The following is a 24992-nucleotide window of genomic DNA, read 5'->3' as shown; positions in this document are numbered from 1 at the left end:
AATGGTATGCCAAAGAAAATGGCTAATAATACATTATACAATTAAATGCCTATCATATTAGTTCATCTATTAACAAAATAAAATAGAATCAAATAGGATTCTGATTTGTAGTTTTTTAGCAAGAGTTGCCCATGTGTAAAAGCTAAATTATTTATTCAATTTTTTACTGCTGGATACATCAGTTTGCAATTATTTGCATTATATTTGAATGCTTTATCATGGGTCCGTGATACAACAAAAAACCGTTTTCTCTTTTTGTATGAAGGCGTCTTCGTATGCACAGATGCCACTAACAATGACAAAAGCATCAACCAAAAAATCACCTTCTCCTATGCCTAGAGAGTCATCAAGGATTTCTAAATATCCTGGAGTCACCAAAGATCACAATACTACTCTTTTAAACCCTTTGCTGAACTGTATGTGTTATGACAACTTAACCTGTTTCTGGGGTACGTAGTTCTACATCATTATTCTGACTCTCCCAACGTTCACCTTTGCCTGTCCAAGGTTAAGTCTCTCCTTTTTAATACTCTATGTTGTAACTTTGTATATCTTGGTCCATGCTTGTGCTGGACCAAGATACTATCAAGTGGTTATTTTTTCTCCTTTTCAATGTTGGTAGCCTAAAATACTTTGAAAGCATGTAGGTTTTGCTCCTAAAACATTTCAAAGATTATAGATTAATTAAATGCTGGGAACATGTTAGGGCCCATGCTTGTGCTGGAGCAAGCTAACCAATTTAACTGGGATGCAATTACCCCTTTCCTGAGCCTATCAATTACAGCAAAGTTTGTGTACATCATCTCCCAAAGCAATTACTGCATGTTTAAAAAAGCTCCCAAACCCTATGAAATGGATTTATCTAAAGAGTTTTAAGCATGTTTGAGGACTGTTTGAAGATAAGAACATTGCTTTAGTGATGCCTGATGTCTCTTGCATACACCAATCTCCATGGTATGACATTCATTGTCTTAACAGTAAAAGTTCATCTACTCATTGTAGAGAGCATCTTACTTCTGAACCTAGTGTACCAAGTTTCCTTGGGGGAACATACTTCTCCTCCATCCCAGTTCATGTGCTCTGGATGGGACTCTACCCCTACCTCCAAGTATGGACCATGTGATGTTTGTCTAAGCCAATCTGCCCATCTGATTTTCTTAGCCACAGTGGTTGACTCAGGAATATCCATTAATGAGCCAATTTTGGTCATTAGTACTCAAGTCTGTTTAGGAAAGAGACTCCTGATGAACTAGAAGCAGGGACCCTGTTGACCCAGAGATAATTGCAGTCACTTTTGCCACCATGTGAAGCCTAAGCAGAGCTGAGGGATCCAGAGAGACTAGGTCCTGATGAAGCTGTTTAAGTGACCAATTTTAGTCATGCTTGAATCTGGATTATTTTCTGACTTTCTTAGTTACATGAAAAAAATATTTAAGTCAATTGGGATTGGTTTTCTATTCCTTGAAATCAAAAGAATCCTAACTGATTCACTTGTAATTTTTATTTACTCCTTTGTTTTCTTTAATGGTGTTGAGTTTTTCAGCTGCTGCATAGTGAGAGACCAAACATGTCAATAAATGAAAAAAATCAACATTTCATCGTTATCCCCAGTGAAGGGGACTGTATTTTAGCTGATATAAGGAATGGGCTGATAGTATGTTTAAACTCAACAGACAACTTAAATTGAACACTGAGATCTTGAATGCAGATGGCAGTTTCATCAATTTTTTAAGGGTCTGTCAAAAAATGTGACTTAACGAAAATAAATCTCATCAACCTGAGCCCAAACAAAGTGAAAGTAAAGTGGGAAGACTGTGGTTAGATACATCATTTTAGTTTTTCTATACTTTTCTTTAAAGATTTTTTTGACGTGGACCATTTTTAATGTCTTTATTGTATTTGTTACAATATTGCTTCTGTTTTATGTTTTGGTTTTTTGACCGAGAGGCATATGGGATCTTAGATCCCCGACCAGGGGTCGAACCTGCATCCCCTGCACTGGAAGGTGAAGTCTTAACCCCTGGACCGCCGGGGAAGTCCCTAGGTTTTCTGTATTTGTGACTTGCTTTTATTTCTCAGTTAGGGGGTTTGTTCCATCCACAGTTAAATGACAGCTTTATAGACAGAAAGACAGTGTCTGTAGTCATCAGCTGAAGTCATGAAGTGGATGGGACATTTCCTGTTGGGAAGATTATTTTGGACTTCCTGTCATTCCAGTGGAAGTCAACTCAATATATGGTTTGCATAATGAACAAGAGTCAACCAAACTAGTCTAGTCATACCTTATACCAAAGGGGGGGATTTAGTTAGTGGGTAAAACAGGGCTAGTCTTAGTAAAATTGTTAAGTAAAATGTGGCTTTTTCATCTAACTCATTGTTAGAGTCAAGGCTTTTTTTTTGCTCTTAAGCTTCTAGGACTTCTGAGTTCTTCATTCTCTATCATATACGCCTCCTCTCTTCTGACTCTTCCAAAATCTCCTACTCTTTTTTGTATTCTCTTGGAGGTATCCTAAGATATATGCTATCCTGCCTGATAAACAGATTTGTGTTCATTATATTTCCTTAATGTGTAAACCTCATATGATATTTGAATTCTAATAATCAATTTTTATTAATGCAATACTGTAACCCAGAAACAGAAAACATGTGGCAAGCATATTGAGGCTCTTTTTAAAAAATAATGCCAATGCCACACATCACTAATGGATCACAGAACTCATTCTCTTTAGGACAATGCTTCAGTATCCTTCTTAACACAACCATCTAATCAGCCACTAATAATCAACTGTGTTTAGTATAAGAGGTAAAATTATTTGCCTTTCCTGCCTTAGCTGATGAATTGATTTTCTAACTGTGGCATTTCAGGCACAGTGAAATAGTGGTGGGAAATTATTTTGTATATAAAGAATTTCTTCATTGGCACAAAGCATCCACCTACACTGCTGTCAAATCAGGTTAGTCCATGAGTATTTTAAACTTGTTAAATAAGAGATATAGATTTGGGTGTTACCAAACAGTGCTTTTTATATTGTCATTTGAATATGGATGTACTCAGTGACCTAAGTGAGTTTATATTCCACCTCCTCCAGTTTAGATTATTTATAAAATAATTCAGGGCACTTCTTTGTCAGAATAACATATTCCATCTAGAGAAGGCTAAATCAAGTACTCCAGTCCCTGCTTTCTTTTCCTTCCCTCTTGCCCCCAGAATAGGACTATTCATATGGAAAACAAAATACAGGCACCATTAGAATGGTATCATCTCTTATTTACTTCACAAAACAGAATACAATATGGGTTGCTGTGAAATACAAATGAACTGTAATCCTCATCAGGTTTGGAAATAATGGATTCAGGCTAACATTTCCAGAAGAAATATGAAGGCAGTATTCTAAATTTCCTATTCTTTCCCAAATGAGTTTGCACAAAATGTGTCGCTAGGAAGAGTAATGTGCCCATCACATAGTGAAATTTCCCACTTGCAAAATGAAAATGAAAAGTCTGCATTTTAGGATGGCGTATTTAAACACATGCACCATGCTGTTTGTACAGTAGGGAAAAGAAAGCTCCCCCTACTGGAGCATAAAAAGGTCTCATCGCTTTCCTGCACTCCATGGCTCCGTCATATGCAGGAAGGCACAGAAACATATAGTCCTCCCATTATCCCGCACACGATGCTGGTTCGCTCATCAGAACATTACATTTTCCTCATTTCAGTTAATTAAAGGACAGCTGGACATTTCGTTATTGCACCAACCTCAGCTCTGACAAGTTGAAATGGGGCATGTAAAGGTCTTGGTCCCAAAGACACTTTCACCCGAGGCAAACGATTTTAAAACCCATGCCTCTAAGGGAGAAATTTTAAAAAGAAATAAAAATAAAGTGTGTACATATGTGTGCCTGTGTATGGTTTTCACCACATACAAGTGCATACATAAATAGGGAGAGTGAAACTCAGCATGGAAGAATTTTACTAGAGAAATTATATTTATACATATGGAGAGAGAGAGAGAACACACAGGCACACACATGTGCATACTTTAAAGATTACTTTTATTTCTTTTTCACACATATATGTAGAAAGGAATGAAAAAGGAGTCACGTGATTGGTGAGTTGTTATTAATGGTTATTAGCATTTATTGGCAAATCTTTAGACATGTGAAACTCAATATGTATCTATTTTACTCTGTAAGCATAAAAAGCTACTGTAAATGTGAGAGGTTTAGAGGTTTAGAGGCATAGCCAAACTAAAGATAAAAATAATTTTTCCCATGACAAATATGAGGTCACATGTTTTATCAAGAGGGCAAAGGGTTTTATACTGAAAAAGATTCTAACAAAAATTTTCCTCGAAAGAATTTCTAAGCTTGTATAGTTGAAGTATTTGCTGTCCACAGGAAAAACATCTACACTACCTGCTTCTAAAGCAGCTTTAGACTCAACAGTAAAGAAGGTCTCTGGGCTTTAGGCAATGGAGACTTGGTCAGCAAAGTTCCCACTCCTAGAAGTCTGAGGTAGTACACTCACATTTTTTTTTTTTTTTTAATAAATTTATTTATTTATTTTTGGCTGTTTTGGGTCTTCGTTGCTGCACATGGGCTTTCTTTAGTTGCGGCAAGCGGGGGCTACTCTTCGTTGTGGTGCACAGGCTTCTCATTGCGGTGGCTTCTCTTGTTGCAGAGCACGGGTTCTAGGCACGAGGGCTTCAGTAGTTGTGGCACGTGGGCTCAGTAGTTGTGGCTCGAGGGCTCTAGAGTGCAGGCTCAGTAGTTGTGGCGCACGGGCTTAGTTGCTCCCCAGCATGTGGGATCTTCCCGGACCAGGGCTTGAACCCGTGTCCCCTGCATTGGCAGGCGGATTCTTAACCACTGTGCCACCAGGGAAGTCCTACACTCACATGGTTTTGAAAGTCATACTGATTGGAGTTTTGACTGGATGATTCCAAACTCTAAAGGGTGTGTGAGGATGAGGGAGTGTCTGTGTGCTAGCGGGTCATGGTATAGAAATAGAGATCGTGCATTAGAAGAAGTTCTTTGCCCCTTTTCTTGTCTCCTTTAACAGACTCAGGAGCAACTATTTTCAGAAAAACATGTTTTGCTATAGCCATCCATACAGTCTAGAAACCATCCTCTACTGTTTACGCACATTTTCAAGAAAATAATATAAATGGTCACAGAACAAAGATAATTCAGACAATTTTTTTTCCTCCTCTCAATCCTGATTTTATTAAACATAAAATATAGAAGATGCAATTTTTCTATAAATGGACAAAATATGATTATTATCTGCAGTGAATGGGGGAAATACGTAAGTCAGATTTGTCACTGTCTCCAACAACTAGAACTGGGTTACCTCTTATAAAGGAAGAGTACACCTCTAAACACACTATACTAGGTACGTTGGAACCCATAAAATTTCCAATTACTGCTTCAGAATTTATTGTGCACATATGGAAAATAATACTTGTAAAACAGAAAGGGGTTTGTGCCTTGTGCTGTCAATACTGTGAAGGATGGGGTGATTATAAAGCAAATTAACAATACTTTTAAATGTGCATTCACTTATCTTTCCAATTAAATCCTTGTTAAACAACTGCACAGACAGTAATGGCGCTTCTGCAAAGCACTGATCAAGACAGTTTTATTGTAATTTTTACTCTGTAACAATTAATCAAGTAGGCATTTTCTTTATTATTAAATTATTTAGTTAATAAATATTCTCAATTGGCTAACATATTTGTAGTTTACATGTTATTTTTGATTTTCCTACAGTGGAACATATTTGGGAATATTTCCATTTTCAAGCAGAGAGACCATTAAGGGATGTGATTTTATAAATTTCTTTTCTCTAGAGGAATAACTGTGAACAAGAGAAGTCCTTGAAACTTTAAACCATTCAAAAACCCTATTTCAACCATTTTATTTTGTAAGGGATGCAAACACATTGCTTTCAGCAGATAAGAAATGAGAGGTTTTGCTCTAAGGCGTCTTTCTTAGAGGGGTAAGCATTAAAATTAGCATTTTAAAAGTTCATTAATACTAGTTACAGACTTCTGAGTCATGAGGCTGCATTGTGGTTAGCATTTTCTTTTCTTATCCCAGTGAAATGAAAAGTTCCTGAATATTATTCCTTCTATAAACACACAAGGTGGTATAAATGAAGAAACAGATATAAAGATATCTAAATTTTTTGAATTTTCATTTTTGTAATTTGGAGATCTGAATTTATCTAGCTGGTATACTTAACTTCTAAAGTGCTTTAGATGGCTCTTTATATGGTCTTTTTTGTTTCAATTGTACTTTGTACATTTTAAAATTTTTGATTAGAAGAAATTTCTAGGTACCTAGATCAGTACTGAGAACAGTGATCTCAGAATTACACCGGGATTTAGGATTCAGGAGTGCTATATTAATTCAGAAGTAAGAATAAACATATGAGAGATACAACATTTTCTTGAGTCATAAAAAGAAAATTCCAGGCATAGTTGGCTATAAAGTTGTCTAAGTGGTGTGATTTGAGGTGAGTCAACATTACTTTTTGAAAATACCTTATGTAGAAACCTGATATCCTCACTATTGGCCTGGTTATAGGAGGCCCCTTATATTACGCTATTATGTAGTACAGAGCCTGAGCTAGTATATTCAGATTAACAGATTGTCACCTTGGAAGCTCTGAAGAGACTCTTGGGAATGGGGCTGATAAAGTTCAGCAGAGGGTAAGGGAAAAGGGAGAGGGAGAGATGGAATAGAGAAGATGGTTGGGTGCTTTGAGTATCAGTGTGGAGAAAGCAGGCTTTGGAGGTGTCAGAGGTGAAGGTAGAATGACTTGAAGGCTCTGCAGCCACACTTCGTCCCTCTATGCTTTGATTGATGACTGACCCCAGTTTCAAGTCAGATAACTCTCTGAGGGTAGAAGTGTAATGCTGATGCCAAGGCATACACTTCTCTTGGCTGAGTATTTGGCAAGCAGAAATTATAGGTTCTGGCAGGTACAACTTTACTGAGGGCCTATAATGTGCTTGGCACATGATGGGCATAATGGGAAATCCAGAAGTAAGTGTGAAGCACATTTCACTTCCCAGCATCTAACAGTTGGGAAAGGGAGAGAGATACGATACAAAATAGATTAAACCAGTGCCATACCACAGGTACAAAATGCTAAGGGAACATAGTGGAAGAAGAAGCAAATTCCTGTTGAGATTTATAGGAATCGTGAGATTTGTCTTAAGGAGGTAAGTTTACCAGTCAGCAAAACCAATGATTGTGTGCCTCTTGCTCAGAAAGACAGATCTGCTGTTCCCTCCATTGGGACCAAACAAACAATAATATACATACGTACTCCAGTCGCTGTGGCTGATGGGACATTGAATTCCAACATCTCGAGCAGAGAAAGGACAGTGAATATCTTATGGTTGTCAGAACATTAAAGGAATGAATTAAGTAGAAAGGAGAACAGGCCACTCACTGGGGAAAAGTGCAGCAGGGAGTGGGGAGACCACAGAAAGACAACTTGGAGAACTGTAAAAGATGAGATGGTGAAACAGCAAGAAAAACTGCTATTTAAACAAAATTATTCCAATGAGTTTCTCAGAATCTCATGGACATTATGTTAAGTAGACTATCGGACATCCTGCTGGCCTTAAGAGTCTCCAAGATGGGGGCCAGGCATTAGAAGACCATAGCTGGGCTTTAAATCCAGTTCGTCTCTAGATTACCAGGAGACACATAGTGCCTTCTCAAAATATCAGTTGAATGAAACAAATGCAACTTTTAGCAATTCATTTAAACTCATAGGGACTTTCATTCATCTACAAAGTGAAGAGCTCTTTTATAAAGATCTAGTGAGACAGCACTGAAAAATGCTTTAGAGAACTCAAGTACTGACATTCCCTTGGCATGTTCTAAGGAGTGAACACCATTCTCCTAAAGTGGATTTACCCAATTCTTTAAAACAAAACATACATTTCTTTTGTTATTTCAAAAGAAACATGTATTAATTGTAGGAAATTAGTACACAGTTTAGAAAAAAGAAGACAATAAAAGTCACCAGCACCTAGTCAAACATTTTATGCTTTTCTTGCCATTGTTTCTTGAACAGAGTTTGGCAATATGCAATGACATAGTCCATTTCGAGAGTGATCTCTAGCATGTGCAAAATGCTTTTTCTTTTTAAATGAAATGTCCCAACTCTGGATCTGATCAATATATTAATTAAAATGTATAGAGATTCTATCAGGTGCGAGATATTCTCCAAAGTGAAGTAGGACCGACGGACTTAAAAGATGTGAGCTCTGCTCTTAAGAAGTGTTCAGTGTGTTGAGAAGATAAGATAGACACATAATGTTTGCTAATAATATATGACAACATACACAATATGAGATTTTTGTGAATCGAGTAGTTGAAACTGAAAATATAGGATTTAAAAGGAGCGGCAATTTTTGTGCATTGGGGTGATCCAGGGAAAATTTGAGTGACATTTAAATAATCCAAGGAGGACATGAGATTAGCCCTTTCTCAAGTATTCTTTCCTTTTAAAAAACATATACTTCATCCTATATCCTATTAAAATAGATGTCTCCATCAGGATAGTTGTCAGGGACACATTTCGATATAACTTTCAATTCTACAAGCATACCTCGAAGATATTGTGGGTTCTGTTGCAGACCACAGCAGTAAAGCGAATACCACAATAAAGTGAGTCACACAACTTTTTTGGCCTTCCAGTGAATATAAAAGTCATATTTACACTATACTGTAGTCTATTAAGTGTGCAGTAGCATTATGCCTACAAAAACAATGTACATACCTTAATCACAAATAATTCATTGCTAAAAGATGCTAACCATCAACTGAGCTTTCAGTGAGTCATAATCTTTTCTGTTGGTGGAGGGTCTTGCCTTGATGTGGATGGGTACTGACTGACCTGGGTGGTGGCTGCTCAAGGCTGGGGTGGCTGGGGGCAAACTCTTAAAATATGACAATGAAGTTTGCCACACTGATAGACTCTTCCTTTTACAAACAGGTTCTCTGTAGCGTGCAGTGCTGTTTGATAGCATTTTACCCACAGTAGAACTTCTTTCAAATTGGAGTCAGTCCTCTCAAACCCTCCCACTGCTTTATTAACTAAGTTTATGTAATATTCTAAATCTGTTTTTTTTCCATTTCAACAATCTTCACAGCATGTTCACCAGGAGTAAATTCCATCTCAAGAAACCAATTTCTTTGCTCATCCATAAAAAGCAACTCCTCACTCATTCCAGTTTTACCATGAGATTGTAGCAATTCAGTCATATCTTAGGCTCCACTTCTTTTTTTTTTTCCAATAATGCTTTGCTTATTAATTCAGTTTACATACACTGAAGTTTGTTCTTTTTGTTGTACAGATCTGCATTTTGACAAACTCATACAATCATATAACTTCCAGTACAATCAACATACAGAATAGTTCCATCACTCCAACAAAATTCTCTCATTTCCTGTGGTAATCAAGCCATCCTGCTTTGTTTCCTGGGACTTTACTAAATTAATTTATTCGTTATAATAGCTATTTTATGTAGTCTCAGGGATTTTCTTCATAGATGATCATGTGTCTTAAAATAAAAACATTTTTTCCTATGTTATAATCTCTAAAATGATTTTTTTTAAACTTTTAATTTTATGTTGGAATATAGTTGATTAACAATGTTGTGTTAGTTTGAGGTGTGCCACAAAGTAATTCAGTTATACATATACATGTATCTATTCCTTTTCAAATTCTTTTCCCATTCAGGTTGTTACACAATATTGAGCAGAGTTCTCTGTCCTCTACAGTAGGTCCTTGTTGGTCATCTACTTTAAATACAGCAGTGTGTACATGTCAATCCTGAACTCCCTAACAATCCCTGCCCCCGCCACCCTTTCCCCCTGGTAACCATAAGTTCGTTCTCTAAGTCTGCATCGACAGAGGAATGGATAAAGAAGATGTGGTAAATATATATAATGGAATATTACTCAGCCATTAAAAAGAAGAAAATAATGCCATTTGCAGCAACATGGATGGACCTAGAGACTGTCATACTGAGCAAAGTCAGTCAGACAGAGAAAGAGAAATATCATATATCGTTATATGTGGAATCTAAAAAAAAAATGATACAAATTAACTTATTTACAAAACAGAAACAGTCTCACAGACTTAGGCTCCACTTTTAGTTCTCTTGCTCTCTCCACCACATCTGCAGTCACTTTCTCCACTGAAGTCTTGAGCCCCTCAAAGTCATTCATGAAGGTTGTAATCAACTTCTTCCAAACTTCTATTGATGTTGATATTTCAGCTTCTTCCAATGAATCACTAATGTTCTTAGTGGCATCTAGAATGGTGAATCCTTTCCAGAAGGTTTTCAATTTACTTGGCCCAAATCCATCAGACGAGTCACCATCTATATAGCTTTACAAAATATATTTCTGAAATAATAAGACTTGAAAGTCAAAATTACTCCTTGCTCCAAGGGCTGCAGAATGGGTGCTGTTAGCAGGCATGAAAACATTAATCTCATCGTCCATCTTCATCAGAGCTCTTGGGTGGCAAGGTGCATTGTGAATGAACAGTAATATTTTGAAAGAAATCTTTTTTTCTGAGCAGTAGGTCTCAACAGTGGGCTTAAAATATTCAGTAAACCATGTTGTCAACAGATGTGCTGTCACCCAGGCTTTGTTGTTCCATCTATAGAGCACAGGCGGAGTGGATTCAGCATAATTCTTAAGGGCCCTAGGATTTTCAGAATGGTAAATGATCACTGGCTTCAACTTCAAGTCACTAGAACATTAGCCTCTTCTTATAAGAGAGTCAGCCTGTCCTTTGAAGCTTTGAAGCCAGCATTGACTTCTCTAACTATGAAAGTCCTAGATGGTGTCTTCTTCCAATATAAGGCTGTTTCATCTGCATTGAAAATTTGTTGTTTAGTGTAGCCACCTTCATTAATTATCTTAGCTAGATCTTCTGGACAACTTGCTGCAGCTTCTATCAGCACTTGCTGCTTCACTTTGTAATTTGATGTTATTGAGACAGCTTCTTTCCTTAAACCTCCTGAACCAACCTCTGCTAGCTTCAAACTTTTCCTCTGCAGCTTCCTCATCTCTCTCAGCCTTCATAGAATTGAAGAGAGTTAGGGACTTGCTCGGGATTAGGCTTTGGCTTTAAGGAATGTTGTGGCTGGTTTGATCTTCTATCCAGACCACTAAAACTTTCTCTGTATTAGCAATAAGACTGTTTCACTTTCTTATCATTTGTGAGTTCACTGGAGTAGCACTTCTAATTTTTAAAAAAAATTTTTTGCTTTGATTCATAACTTGGCTAACTGGTGCAAGAGGCCTAGCTTTCTACCTATCACAGCTTTTGACATGCCTTCCTCACTAAGCTTAATCATTTCTAGCTTTTGATTTAAGTGTTTACTTGAACACTTAAAGGCCATTGTAGGGTTATTAATTGGCCTGATTTCAGTTTTGTTGTGTCTTAGGGAATAGGGAAACCTATGAAGAAGGAGAGAGACAAGGGAATGGCTGGTTGGTGGAGCAGACAGAACACACACAACGTCTATGGATTAAGTCCACTGTCTTACATGGGTGTGGTTCACAGCGCCCCAAAACAATTACAATGGTAACATCAAAGATAACTGATCACAGCCACCATAACAATCATTATAATGAAAAAGTTTGAAATATTGTGAGAATTACCAAAATGTGACACAGAGACACAAGGTGAGCAAAGGCTGCTGGAAGAATGGCATGGATAAACTTGGTCAGGGTTGCCACAAACCTTCAATCTGCGAAAAAGGCAGTGTCTATGAAGTGCAATAAAGTGAAGCACAACAAAACGAGGTATGGTGTAGCGTTTTCCGGTATAACTGGTTCATTATTTCATGTGATTAACTCATCTCAAGTGAACAGAAGGTCTTGCTTTAAAGATAAGAAAATTGGCCTGTGAAGGCTAAGTAACCTGAGCAAGAGGACACAGTTAATAAGAGGTGATAGGGAAACTGATCTAAGTTTTCTAACTCCTGGACATCAGTGTTCTCTTTGCACCTAATGGCCTAAAAGAAACTGTTCAAAAGACACAGAGAAAATGAGACAAAGTACAGTAGAATATGGAGTTTACCTCATGTAAACCAGTCACCATTATTATATCTTGACTGACCTACTGTAATAACCTCCTAACTGTTCCCCTGTTTCTACTCTTGTCTTCTACAATCTATTCTTCTCATAGCAGCCAGAATGACTTAAAAATAAATACTCATAGCAGCCAGAATGATTTAAAAATAAATAATGTCAGATCATTTTCTGATTATCTCCTACCTCCCTCTACCCCAGTGACTTCTTATCTTGATTTGCAAGGGCCTCCCTGGGCTGGCTTTGCCCACCTCTCTGACTTCTGTGTCCTGATGTCATCCAAGCCCTCATTCCCTGGGACCAGTTTTTCTCTGCCTGCTCTCCTCTCCCCCCACATCTTTGTGTTCCTCTCTCCTTCCTATCAGGGCAAGTTTCTACTCAGATGGTACCTCCTCAAAGAGATCTTCCCAGATCATCCAAAATGAGGACCATCTCCCTCATCTCCTTGGTTATCCTCTATCATGTCACCATCTTGACTCTTGACTTGACCTGTAAGCATCTTGTGTATTTGATTATTATCTGTCTCTTGACACCAAAATGTACATTCCACCAGATCCTGATTCCCCTGGGCTCTCCTCAGTACCCAGAAGAGATTCTGACTCATAGGTTTTCAACAGATATTTCTGAATGAATAAATCTCCATTTCAAGTTGTCCTTAGGCAAATTAAAGCCTTATTTGATTCCTTAAACTAATTTTCCTCCTTTCCTGATTCTTCTCATATACTTTTCATTTTATAATACTTTTGTGGGGGGGGGGGCATGGTAAGACCAGGAAAGTCCCTTGCAATTTGAGCCTTGCAACTTGAGAGGTGGCTTTTGGCAGACTGACGTGGGGCTGGCAGAGCCTTGTGGATAAGCAATATTACTGAGAGGAATCACACTGTGGAAATTTACATAAGCAGATGACAGTCCTGAGTGTGGTCTTATCACCTGGATTGGGAGTCACCCATTGTTTAGGCAGCCTTTCTTGGCCTATTAGGCCAGGATGTTAGAGCTGGCTATGGTCTTCCATCTTGACAGGTGTCTCTTTTTTTTCTTCTTTTTTTTCGCCAAGTCTTTCTTATGTGGTCCATGTTGGACAGTCAGATTATGACCACAGGTGGAGATGGGAGGTGGGGAGAAGTTTGTGATTTATTGGACCGATTGGACATAGACTCTCAAATTCTGAAGATTTTTTTTTCTTGAGGCTATATTTTTTTCTGGCCCTAAAAGCTAAAGTTACCTTTGATTAGGGTCTAACCATCACTTGTGGTCCACATTATTCATTAATGTCCTTATGGAATTCATTCAATATTCAACAAATACTTATTTGAAGGCTATTATGTGCCAGGTACAGTGAGAACTGGGGATACTTAAGAGACCAAAACAGGCAAGAGCTTACTTGTATAGAGGCTACAGTGTAGAGGAGAAAGGCAGCCACTGAAGCAACAAATAAAGAAGCAAGGCAGTTTCAGATAGTATGTGTTCTGAAGAAAACAAAACAAATATTGGGGTGGAGAGTGACTGGGTGGGCATGGTGGAGGCATGTTTCAGAGGTGTTAGTCATGGAAGGCCTTGCTGAGAAGATGATTCGAATGTTGAGAAGAGTGAGTCATGTGGGCGTCTGGAGGAAGCACATTTCAGGTACACAGGAGCAAAAGCCAAAGCCCTGGGAAGGAAATGAGCTTGATGTGTCTTGATGGAAGGAAGGAAGGAAGGAAGGAAGGAAGGATGGAAGGAAGGGAGGAAGGAAGGAAGCCAGGGTGGTTGGAAAATAATGAGATGAGAGAGAGGTACGTGGTGAGATCAGAGAGATAGGAAGGAAAAAGAATCTGTGGGGCCTGCAGATCCTAGAATTTTCTTACTAATTTACATTGAATAGACCACCAATCTTCTTGGCTACTGGACTGGAATATCCATGGAAATACAGGCTCTATGTCAATGAGAATGTCCTTTGTTGTATTCACTGCTATTTCCAGCATCCTGCATGTTGCCTGGCACATAGTAAGAACTTTTTAAGTGTCTGTCAATGAATGAATGATGTAAAAGCCAAAATCTTATTTTATGGAGCTTACCTCTCAGTTCCGTATCAGTCCTGATGTGCCAGGACCCTCAGAGAAAAGGAAAGCTGACAGGGATACCTGCCACTCTGTCTCTGGTGGGCCATGAATGTGAGGACATAGAGAGGATGGGTTTTGAGTTCTGCATGACTCTAAGTCATTCAGATTTTCATCTGATCATTGCTTCAGCCCCTACCTTTGTAAATTTTGGATGCTTCTCTTCAGGGAGTTTATGGAGACCCCCCAAAATTCCTTCCTGCCCCTACACCTGTTCCTTTTTCTTTCTAGAAGCAGCTTTGAAGTAATAAGAATACTTTTTTTCCTATAGCACACTTTTGTTAGGAGCTCCTTCTAAACTACATGGAGCACCTTGAAAAAGAGGTGCCATATAAATATATTTGAGTCACTGAAGCCATAATTATTGGCAACAGGGACCTCCTGTGTGAAAACAAAAACCAAAGCATACTTTCAAAATTCAAAATTCAAGACATGGACTTAACAAGAGCAATATAATTAATTTCATTGTTATTTATTCAATTCCTATTTTCTCTCTACTTAGTCATTTCCAACATTCTGGAGAGCCAAGATGGCAAGCGAAGTTACACCACTACTTCCTGTGTCGTGCCTGACTTGCCCAATTGCCAATGACACAAGGTAAACCATCTCTCCTCAAGCTCTGTCTTACTGAGGCAGAGAATGGGAATACAGGATTTTTCACTCTTTATTTCTGTCCCATGATTTTTTTATACAGTCTAAAATTGTGTTAATTTATAGGAGTCTGGGAGAAAATAAATGTGAGATACAGCTTGAGTTTTCTTTACTGAGACATCCAAGAAGTAGAACCTAACACAATGTACCAATGAGACCATTTGATAGAGAGTTGATTTGTTTAAGAAGTTCATCATTCTCTTATTTTGTTGCAACAAATCTTTAACCCATAAACAGTAGTGGGCACTTTGTTGTATTGAGGATACAAAAATGAATCAAACTTACTACCCTTCATGAAGTCACAGGCAGTTAGGGGTTATTTATTGAAAGGACATTTTAAAATGAAGTTTCCTTTTATAAAAGAGTCCCACAGACTGGACACCAAGAATGTATAGTATTATAATGAAAAGAAGTGGTTTTTGGTTCTTTGATGTTAAAAAGAAGAAAATGAGAGAGCTGCCCCCTCCCCTATAGTAAATTGAATCCAGCAACGAGCAATATATTCTTTGGAGTAAGTTTAAAATGGGTTCACTGTCTGGCTTCAAAACATAATAACTTTGGAACCTTAGAAAAGTTACTTAAACTTTCTGAACCATGATTTTCATGTGTGAATAATGTGGATAATAAAGTTTATCTACCTTGCAAACTTTTATGAGGGTTTGAGATAACTCTAACTTTGCATACCTGCCACATAGCAGATTCTCAATTAAATGCTAGCTATCATCAGCATCAGTATTATTCTGTTACATTTTAAAATATTATTTACTCTTTAGTTTTGTTAGCAAATCCTTAGGTAAAACAACTTTCTTTTTCATTTATTCCAAAATCTATAATATTGGAAAAGGATTGCAGCTGTGAAAAATGTCAGCAATTTTAATCATATGAATAATATACGTGTTACATTCATGACATTCATTTCTTAGTTATATTCCAAATCATGACTCAGAGTTCATAAAAGTTAGTTAACATTATTATATCAATCAATAGTCAAAAATAAAACTTCTCATCACTAGAAAATTGGTTAACAAAAAAGGGTTCATAGTCTATTTCTGTTTTCCTCAAACATAAACTTCACATATCTTATGGCTTGTAGGTCACGTCTCCTCTAAATAGCCAGAATAAAACTAGCTGGATACTTTGCAGGGGTTCCCAAACCTGGCTATGCACTTGACTCACCTGTAAAGTTTTTCTTTAAAAATGCATACTTATAGCTCTAACCTCAGATTTTTACATCAGAGTTTTTATGACTGAGCTCCAAAAATCTTTATTTTTAAAAAGTTCCACTACTTGATTCTCATGGCAGACAGACTTTAAAATGATCCCTGATTATCTCCTCCTCCTTGTATTCATGCCTTCTGTCATCCCCTCCTCTAGGGCATGGATACGAACTGTGACTTGCTTCTAACCATCAGCATGCCCCAAAGGTGTTGAGTTATAACCTTCATGATATCTTACAAAAGATTATAACTTTGCTTTAGCCACTGGTCTATATCCCTTGCTCCTTTGATGAAGAAAACTGCCATGTTGTGAAATGGCCTATGGAAATGTCCACAAGGCCTTTGGCCAACAGCCAGTAATGTTGAGACCTTAAGTCCAACAACCCACAAGGAATTAAATCCTGCCAACAATCATGGGAGCTTGGAAGCAGACCAGTCCCCAGTTGAGCCTCCAGATAGGACCCACCCCTGGCTGACACCTTGACTGTAGCCTTATGGAGAATTCAGCTAATCATGCTCAGACTTCTGACCCACAAAAACTGGGAGACAATAAACGTGTGTTGCTTAAGCAGCTAAGTTGGTGGTAATATTGTTAGGCAGCAGTAGATAACCAATAAAATTTTGAAATATAGTCAGGGTTGGGAACCAGTACTTTAAAGCTTGGTTGGAGCAGAAGTAAGCTTGGTGTGTTTTTCCACTAATTTTTAATGACTATACATTAATTCTTATGGTGATGATAATGATTTATGATGATGATGGATTTTTATAAATATCCTTAGGGTTTTCCTTGAAGATTGGCAGTGGCACAACTCTGACAGATTTAGTTTCTGGACTCAATTTCTTGACCCAATGGAAAAGCCACAACTAAACTACGCCCTAAAATTTCAGTAGACTTTTCTCCTCCTCTCCAATGAACGTGAGGCTAGTCTTTTGGAATCTGGAATCTCCCAAAAGCCTATGGATAAGATAAAGCGAACCCAGATTTCCTATGAATTTGGCTAGGAATGAGACAAATCATTGGATAGCAGGGAGTCTCCAAAGAAAAATAATCTTGTTATCATCAGAGAAAACTCAATCATGTGGAAGCTAAAAGCCATATTTGATTATTAATGTTTAGTATCATGCTATTATTAACACAACTAAGTAATATTGATCTGATTTCATGTAACCACTTGTCATCTTAATTAAAGTTAATACTGATGATCACTTGGCTGATTCAGAGTTCTTAAAGTCCTAATATTTTCATTATTATTCCCATTTTGGAAATGAAGAGTCTGTGATGCAAAGGGGTTAAAATAGTTTCCATTAGACTAACGAATAGCAGCTCAGAATCAAGATAAGGAGGCAGTTTCATCGATGCTTATCCAGTGCTCTTTCCCCACTAGATGGTCTCTGTCTTTGATTGTTTCACCACACAGTTAAGTCAGTTCCTTATTGCTTGGGATGTAATGAATTATAAAATGTAGTCCACAGTGAATGGATGGTATAATTTGCTTTAACATAAGTAGCCACAATTTGTTTACTTTAGAGACTATATTCAGAAAGTTGTTATTCAAATATTACATGAAACTAAAAACTATATAAATATACATGTACGTGAAGAGCTTATTGTTTTGACCTCTGTGTTTACCATTATTTACTAATGACAAATACATTTTCTTAAGCAGCTAGAAAGCAATACAAGTCTTTTGAGCTCTCTGACTCAACGTAGCTAAAAAAATGAGTTCTAAGAAAGTTTCCAAAGCCCTGAATGATGTTAGAGTCTGGCCCTTTTATGATCAAGTGATCTTTTCAGCTTTAATGGGAAAAATAAATCATTGTTAAAAGATAATCTTGTCACATGGAAGCCAGAAAGGTGCAATATCAATGATTCAACTTTCCCAAAACTGCCCTGTGGAATGGGATAAAGCAAGTAACACAGTTTGTTTTGTTGTTGCTGTGGTTGGCAGTGAGAGGGAAGTAAGCTTAAGGAAATACCTCGTTTTAAAAATAATAAGAGGGCAATATAAACTCACTTAATAGAAAAATGAATGGACTTGATGCAAGGTCTATTTTATGAGAACAGAACTAGAAGTTTTGAAATCCTTTTCCAGATCTTTTTCTGTTTCACACAATTGCTTATTTCATGGTGAAACTGCCAATTGTTCACATTCTTTCTCGCTTTCCTCTTCATTTATTCAATTTTTGATGCTGCAAATAATATGAAAAGCACTGGGATAGCTACTGAAGTTAATGCTTTGCTTTCTTTGCTTTGTGGTACAAATCTATAGAAAAGTAGTTTAGATATAGTTGGCAACACAAAATTGTTTCTCTAATGGCTTACTTTCAATGGAGCTTATTCTTAGTATGTTCAAAATAAGCAAGTTCATCTCTTTAAGCCAATATTTAATTTGGATCATTATGTCAATAAGAGCTGGATGAATAAAGGTATGCAAAGTACAAGACTGTAAATTAATGGGAAAAAATCCTCTTCCATTTTAAAATAACACACACACAATCGTATGAACACACACGTACACACACCCACATACCCAATTAAGATTCTTGGCCATGTAGATTTATGGCATTTATATATTTTGTTCCTCCGGGTGTGAAAAAGTGAAGGAGGGTGTCCCTAAGAATGTTCCTTTAAATTATTTTTCTATATATGGAAAACATGTCTAAAATCCTGGTAAGAAGTAACTTCCTCCAGTTCAGAGAAATGCTTAGAGGGAATATTTTTTACTGTGTACTAAGAAACACCAGTTTGGAAAATTCCCAGTCAGTTCTTCCTTTAGTGCCCCATAGTCCTCCCATTGGCTTATGGGCTTGGGAAGCTTCATAGTTAATATCTTCCAAAAAGGATGCCAGTCTTCCTTGTCCCTTTTTTAAAGGGTGAAAGAGAACATCTAAGTAATACCAAAGAGAGTCTGAACTGAATTTGGAGTTTGAACAATAAGCTAGATGGCCAGCTCAAAGCAGAATTTTGATGTCAGAAGGAGGGGGAATTCAGACTGGTGGGACGTCTAAGACCCACTGTCAAAAAGTTCTCAAGACAGTTATGCAGCATCCTCAGTGCTAAAGTCTGTCCTTTGTAAAAGTACCCCACACAAGAAAACCATCACGTCACAGATCATCCCAAAGAATCGATGTGGTCTCACAGGCTGATGACAAGTTGACATCTGAGGTCATAGACTAGTTTTCTTTGGGGATGCCCTCATAGAATGGAAGGGCAGCATCAGCAAAATGCCACCGAAAGCTGTCACCAAAGACAACAAACAAGGCAGAGCACTGCTCAGTAATGCATCAGCAGCCCAGTAAATCTAGAGTCTTCAATGCCTCTCCTGAAGGTTGCAACAGAATATTGTGTTAAAGTAGTTTGTTGGTCCAAGCATAGATACATGAAGCCCTACAGAGAATGGTAGCGCCTGGCTTCTTCCTAACTATGGCATTTGGTGTTTTCCCAGGTATTTCTCTTTCTTGAAAAGTTTTAGCCAAACTCCTATGACAGTACTTGTCACTTACAGAAAACAGAAAGAAAGTCACTAACAACTGGGTACAACACGAAAAGACTGGGCTCCACTTTTGTAAGGAGGTAATCAACAATCAGTGAATGGGAAATGTCAAATCAGGCAGTGGTTTTTAGCACAGGCTCTGAGACAGAGAGACCTGGGATCTAGTCCTAGCTCTTTCACTTATTGCTTTATGACCTTAGGACATTATTTAACATTTCTGAGCCTGTTTCCTCAATTTTAAAATGGGAGCAGTAATAGAACACATTCTATGGGATAGCAGAAAGGATTAAATTAAATGATATAAGTAAAGCGCTTGGTACAGTGCCTGGCACATAATAAATTATGAAAATATGTTAGCTACTTTTACAATAATAATTATTACCATCTTCATTACCAGTTATAATTAGGAAATACTTTTCAAAAGTGATCACTTTGAATTTAACTTGCATGCCATCTGATCTGGAAGTATAATAAGGGTATCCAATTCCTACTGATTTAGTGAGTCAAACAGAAAACCAAAACAAATTGAATCATTCAACTGGTGTATTTAGAATTGCTGATGATTATAGCATTCAAGAAAGTTAGTGAAATACATAAATTGCAATTAAACTGTTCTTGAAAATCCCCAAAATCAGTTTTCATTTGTCAGTCCAATGGTGGGTAGGGCTTGTTCATTTTAAAAACCTTCTGAAGGTTTAGAACCTTCTGAAAAGGAAACGTTGTGGAACGTGAACATGGAGGAGATAAAAGGTGTTGATACAAAGAGGGTATGCCAAAACCAGCTATGTTCCATCTCTGAATACAAAAAGAAGAATGCATTGCATTCACATATTCCTTTATGCTTTTCAAGGAATTATCACTGCACTGCCACTTCACTGCACACACTCACACACACACATACACACACAGTGGGGAGACCACAATGTACACACTCAGTCTCTTTGTATCCAGCACTGATTCTCTCCCATATCAGCTCTGCTGTCAGCAACCAGCATGCAGATGGAGGGGAAAGTATGGTGTTAGAACAAATGCTACAGGTCCACTCCTGAAAATTTCATTCACAGGATAATCTGATTAGCAAAATTTGAGAGAGGATGGTATATGCATATCTTTTATCATCTAATTCAAAACAACTCCACAACACAGCTTGGACAAAATACTAGTATCAAAGGTTCTAATATAGCATAATTTGTGTTGAGTGTGTTGCGTTCTGACAGTGGTATAAACCAGGGAGACAGTTTACTGACAATTCTGTGCTACCAGATACCAACTCAGGCCTCTGTCCAGCTTTACATTGTCAACTCTCATGGAAACATGAGCAGTTACACAGCCCCAGAGGATGCTGAAGTTTGGATTGCAAAAGATGAGATGGACAGATTTCATATTTTCACTGCAGATTTTTTTTTTTGCCTTTTCAGACTGCTGAGCATAATTTTTTTTTAAGGCAGGAAATGCAACTAGTGTTTGTTTCTAGCATGGCTTCTGTTTTGAGATTTCTTCTTTGTAGAAGAAATGTGTTGCCCACCTGTCTAGAATCCCAATCAGGATATGGTTTCAGTATGAAATATATTACAAGAATGATTTTAGCTGGTTATAAACAGGAATGGTTATAAAAAGCTGGGGTATTTTATCCAATTTTTATCCACGGGTGGCGGGGGGGGACTTTGGTTCAGGCCAATGGGGCCAATATGAATACATAAGGTAATGTTCGGTTCTGTTTTTTGCCCAGGAAGGACAGTAATTCTGAAAGACAACGGTGCACATTAGTGAGCAAACACATTCTAGGTTATAGAGATGCTCAGAAATAAGAATCATGTGGCCACTGGCCAAAAGCACTACAGTTAACACTTAAAAGTATGGTTCAACCCAAGTTGAACTGCTGGAGAGGTTAATGATTCTCCGTATTAATACTTCTCCTATTTGCAACACACACACACACTATACAACAGATATTAAGAGCTCCCTGTATGGAGGCTCCAGAGCTACTGGTGGTTAGTGAGGGAAGATATAAGGCTGATTTAAATCCTACCTTTTTAGGTGTATAGCGATTCATGGAGGAGACACATATTTCAACCAATATCTTCTTTTTTTATTCCAAGACGTTCAAATTTTAATGTTTGTGCAATACAATCACTGAATACATTTGATAAAATTCTCTTTAAAAGATGGCATTAAATATCTGGGTCTTATAATAGATGGAATTTTAGAAGTTAGATGTGCCTGTACGAATGCAAATTTAACTACCCAGCGTAATGGGCACACAGAGAAGGAATCTGACTGAGGGATGCTGCAGGCTCCCTGGAGAAAATTATTTATAATCTGGGCCTTGAAGAATAAGGAGAAATCTAACCAGGCAGGAAGCTTTTGTATGTGGGATGGGAAGGAAAATATAGGAGTATATTGAAAGTAGATGGAAGAGACTATGCAAAGGCATTAAGAAATACAACAGTATGTAAATAAGGAAGTACAGTTAGGAATGTATCCTGAAGGAAATTCAGAGGACCTGCAGTCAGCTAGAAGTAGCTGGGAAGCCAGATTATGAAGACTTTGTGTAAATTCTCCTGAAGGTAATGAGACATCATTGATTTTTCAAGTGAAAGGGAAACTTAGATGTACTGAACAACTACCACGAGTCTGTTACGTTACTAAGGGAATACCACACACTATCTCATTTCATTCTCACAAATATTTCCAAGGCACTTCCATCCTGTTTTTACTGATAAGAAACAGAGCATAAGGGAGTTAAATAAGATGCCAAGGACACAAGGAGAGAGTGTCTGGGTTTTACTCCATGTGTCTAATTCTAAACCTGTGAGCTGTCTGTAACACCATCTCAAGATGTTTTAGTCTTTTTTTTCAACATTTCCTAATTTTCATTTTTAAAATTCACTGTCTTTTTTAGAGAAGTTTTAGGTTTACAGAAAAATAGAAAATACAGAGTTCCAATATACTCCCTCTTATGCCTGACCACTCCCCCTAAATTTCCCCTATTAGTAACATCTTGCATTAGTGTAGTACATTTGTTACAATTGATGAGCCAATATTTATAAATTTTTATTAACTAAAGTCCATAGTTTACATTAAGGTTCACTCTTAGTGTTGTATATTATATAGATTTTGACAAATGTATAATGACATATATAATGACATGTATCCACTATTACAATATCAAACAGAATAGTTTCATGGCCCTAAAAATCCCCTGTGCTTATTCTTCCTCCTCTCCCCTCAAATCCTTTGCTACCACTGATCTTTCTACTATCTCCATAGTTTTGCCTTTTCCAAAATGTCATATAGTTGAGACAACAGAGTATATAGCATTTTCAGACTGGCTTCTTTCACATGGCAATATGCATTTAAGTTTCCTCGAAGCCTTTTCATCACTTGACAGCTCATTTCATTTTATCATTGAATAATATTCCATTTTATGGATATTTTGTGGTTTGTTTGTCCAGTCACCTATTGAAGGATATCTTGGTTGCTTTCAAATTTTACCAATTACAAATAAAGCTGCTGGAAATATTGTGTGCAGTTTTTTGTGTGGACATAAGTTTTGAACTCATTTGTGTAAATACCAAGGAGCACAACTGCTGGGTAATAAGGTAAGAATATGCTTATTTTCATAAGAAACTGCTAAGCTATTTTCCGAACTAGCTGTACTATTTTCCATTTCTACCAGCATGAATGAGAGTTCCTGTTGCTCCACATCCTTGTCAGCATTTGGTGTTGTCAGTGTTTTAAATTTTAGCCATTTTAATAGGCTTGTAGTAGTATTTCATAGTTGTTTTAGCTTGTAATCCTTTGAGGATATTTGTATTTCTTAATTTTTAATTCTTTTACTTACCTATTATATATTTTTCTAATATCTGTGATCTTGACTCTTACATTTTCCACCATTCATTTATTTATTCATTTATCAACATATATTAAGTGTGTATTATATGCCAGTAACATTTTTCAAAGCTAGTTTATTTTTTCCTTTTATTATTCTCTTCTTCATTTTTAGTTTGTCATATTTCACTTATTTATTTCACACAACATAATAGTTAGTCCCTCTTTTTATTCTATTTACCTCCAAGTAAACTGGTTATCTTTTACTTCTCTGGTAATAATTGTTTAATTTCTTCAAATTTCTCTTTCTCCCTTCAAAGCCTTTATCGTTATATATTCATAATACATACGCAGAGAGTGTGAAATATTGTTGGAGATGAAACTACTTGTAAAAAGGTCTGAAGTGAAGAAATCACTTACCTTGGTTGACAATAAATCTTAACTTCTGTATTGTTGCTAGATTGCCACTAACTCGATATATTCCATCAACATCTAGACCTGAAAACAAAAGGGCATGTTTTATACTCACTCTTATAAGAACTGAGATGGTAAAAGAAAATAATAATAATAATTATGGGAAGGAAGAAAGTAGTAAATCACCACCAACTATCTCTTCCTCACAGAGAAAACAAATTTCTATGTCCTACACCAAGCAATCTTCAATATTTTAATACAAGCAAACTAATCATTAAGTTCAGTAACAGTTAATCATCAACAAACTTGAGTGTAGTTGAACCATAAAAGAGCAGTAGGTAGCATGGGATTTCACAGTATAGTTAAGATTCATTCCCCCAAAAAAGACAGGAATTAAACTTGGGGTGGAGTAGGGAGAAGAACCTTCATGTATATGTATATTATTGCCCCTTGTTGGAAAGATAAAGTAACCCAAAGTGCTTGTGAAGTCTTCTTTCCTTAAAATCTCCCTCCCTCCCTCCCTCCCTCCCTCTCTTCCTTCCTTCCTTCCTTCCCTCTCCTTTACTCCCTTCTCACTTCTCTTCTTACTGTCTCCCTTTCTTCCCTCTCTCCTATTCTTATTCTTATTCTATTCTGTTTTATTCTATTCCTAGGGATTCCAATCCACTTCCATTGTTTCATTCTCTTTTCCTGCAATTACTATAGCATAACATATATTGGTCTGATTATTTGAAACTACAGAATGAAAATTCTACTACGGATGTACAACTACTTTGGAAATCTCTAGTGTATTGTAGGTAATGGGGTGCTCCATTATGGAGGGAAAAATAAAAAGAAATCTTTGACAAGATGGTGACAGTAGTTCCAGATTATTTTAAAACTAGTTATCTATAATTCAAAATAACTTATCCTGGCAGTGGGTTTGGATAATCAACCACTTGTTTTCCACACATTTATTTATATCATCAGGTTATTTCCATGACCCAGTTATCAAAAAGATGAAGAAACAGGAAAATGAAAAGAGAAACATTTATTCAAACACTATCATTGTTGATAAGAAATGTTGATAACATAATTTTAATGTCAGGATTGCATATTCCTTGATGTGTCTAGGCCCTCAAGGAGGCCTGGATGAGATTACCAGTTAA

General features: G+C 37.1%; 1 protein-coding gene across 1 annotated transcript in view; it reads right to left on the bottom strand.

The window, feature by feature from the left end:
• Nucleotides 1–24992, bottom strand: part of ARHGAP15 (Rho GTPase activating protein 15) — a 593253-nt gene that overhangs the window by 169280 nt on the left and 398981 nt on the right. The window contains exon 10 of the mRNA XM_061199772.1: nt 23851–23928. Within this exon, the coding sequence (XP_061055755.1) occupies nt 23851–23928 (78 nt within the window). The remainder of the gene's footprint in view (nt 1–23850; nt 23929–24992) is intronic.

The sequence above is a fragment of the Eubalaena glacialis genome, chromosome 1 (genome assembly GCF_028564815.1).
Source record: "Eubalaena glacialis isolate mEubGla1 chromosome 1, mEubGla1.1.hap2.+ XY, whole genome shotgun sequence".
NCBI classification, from domain to species: domain Eukaryota; kingdom Metazoa; phylum Chordata; class Mammalia; order Artiodactyla; family Balaenidae; genus Eubalaena; species Eubalaena glacialis.
Note: the sequence above shows the minus strand (reverse complement) of the source record. Positions and strands in the feature narration are given on the sequence as shown.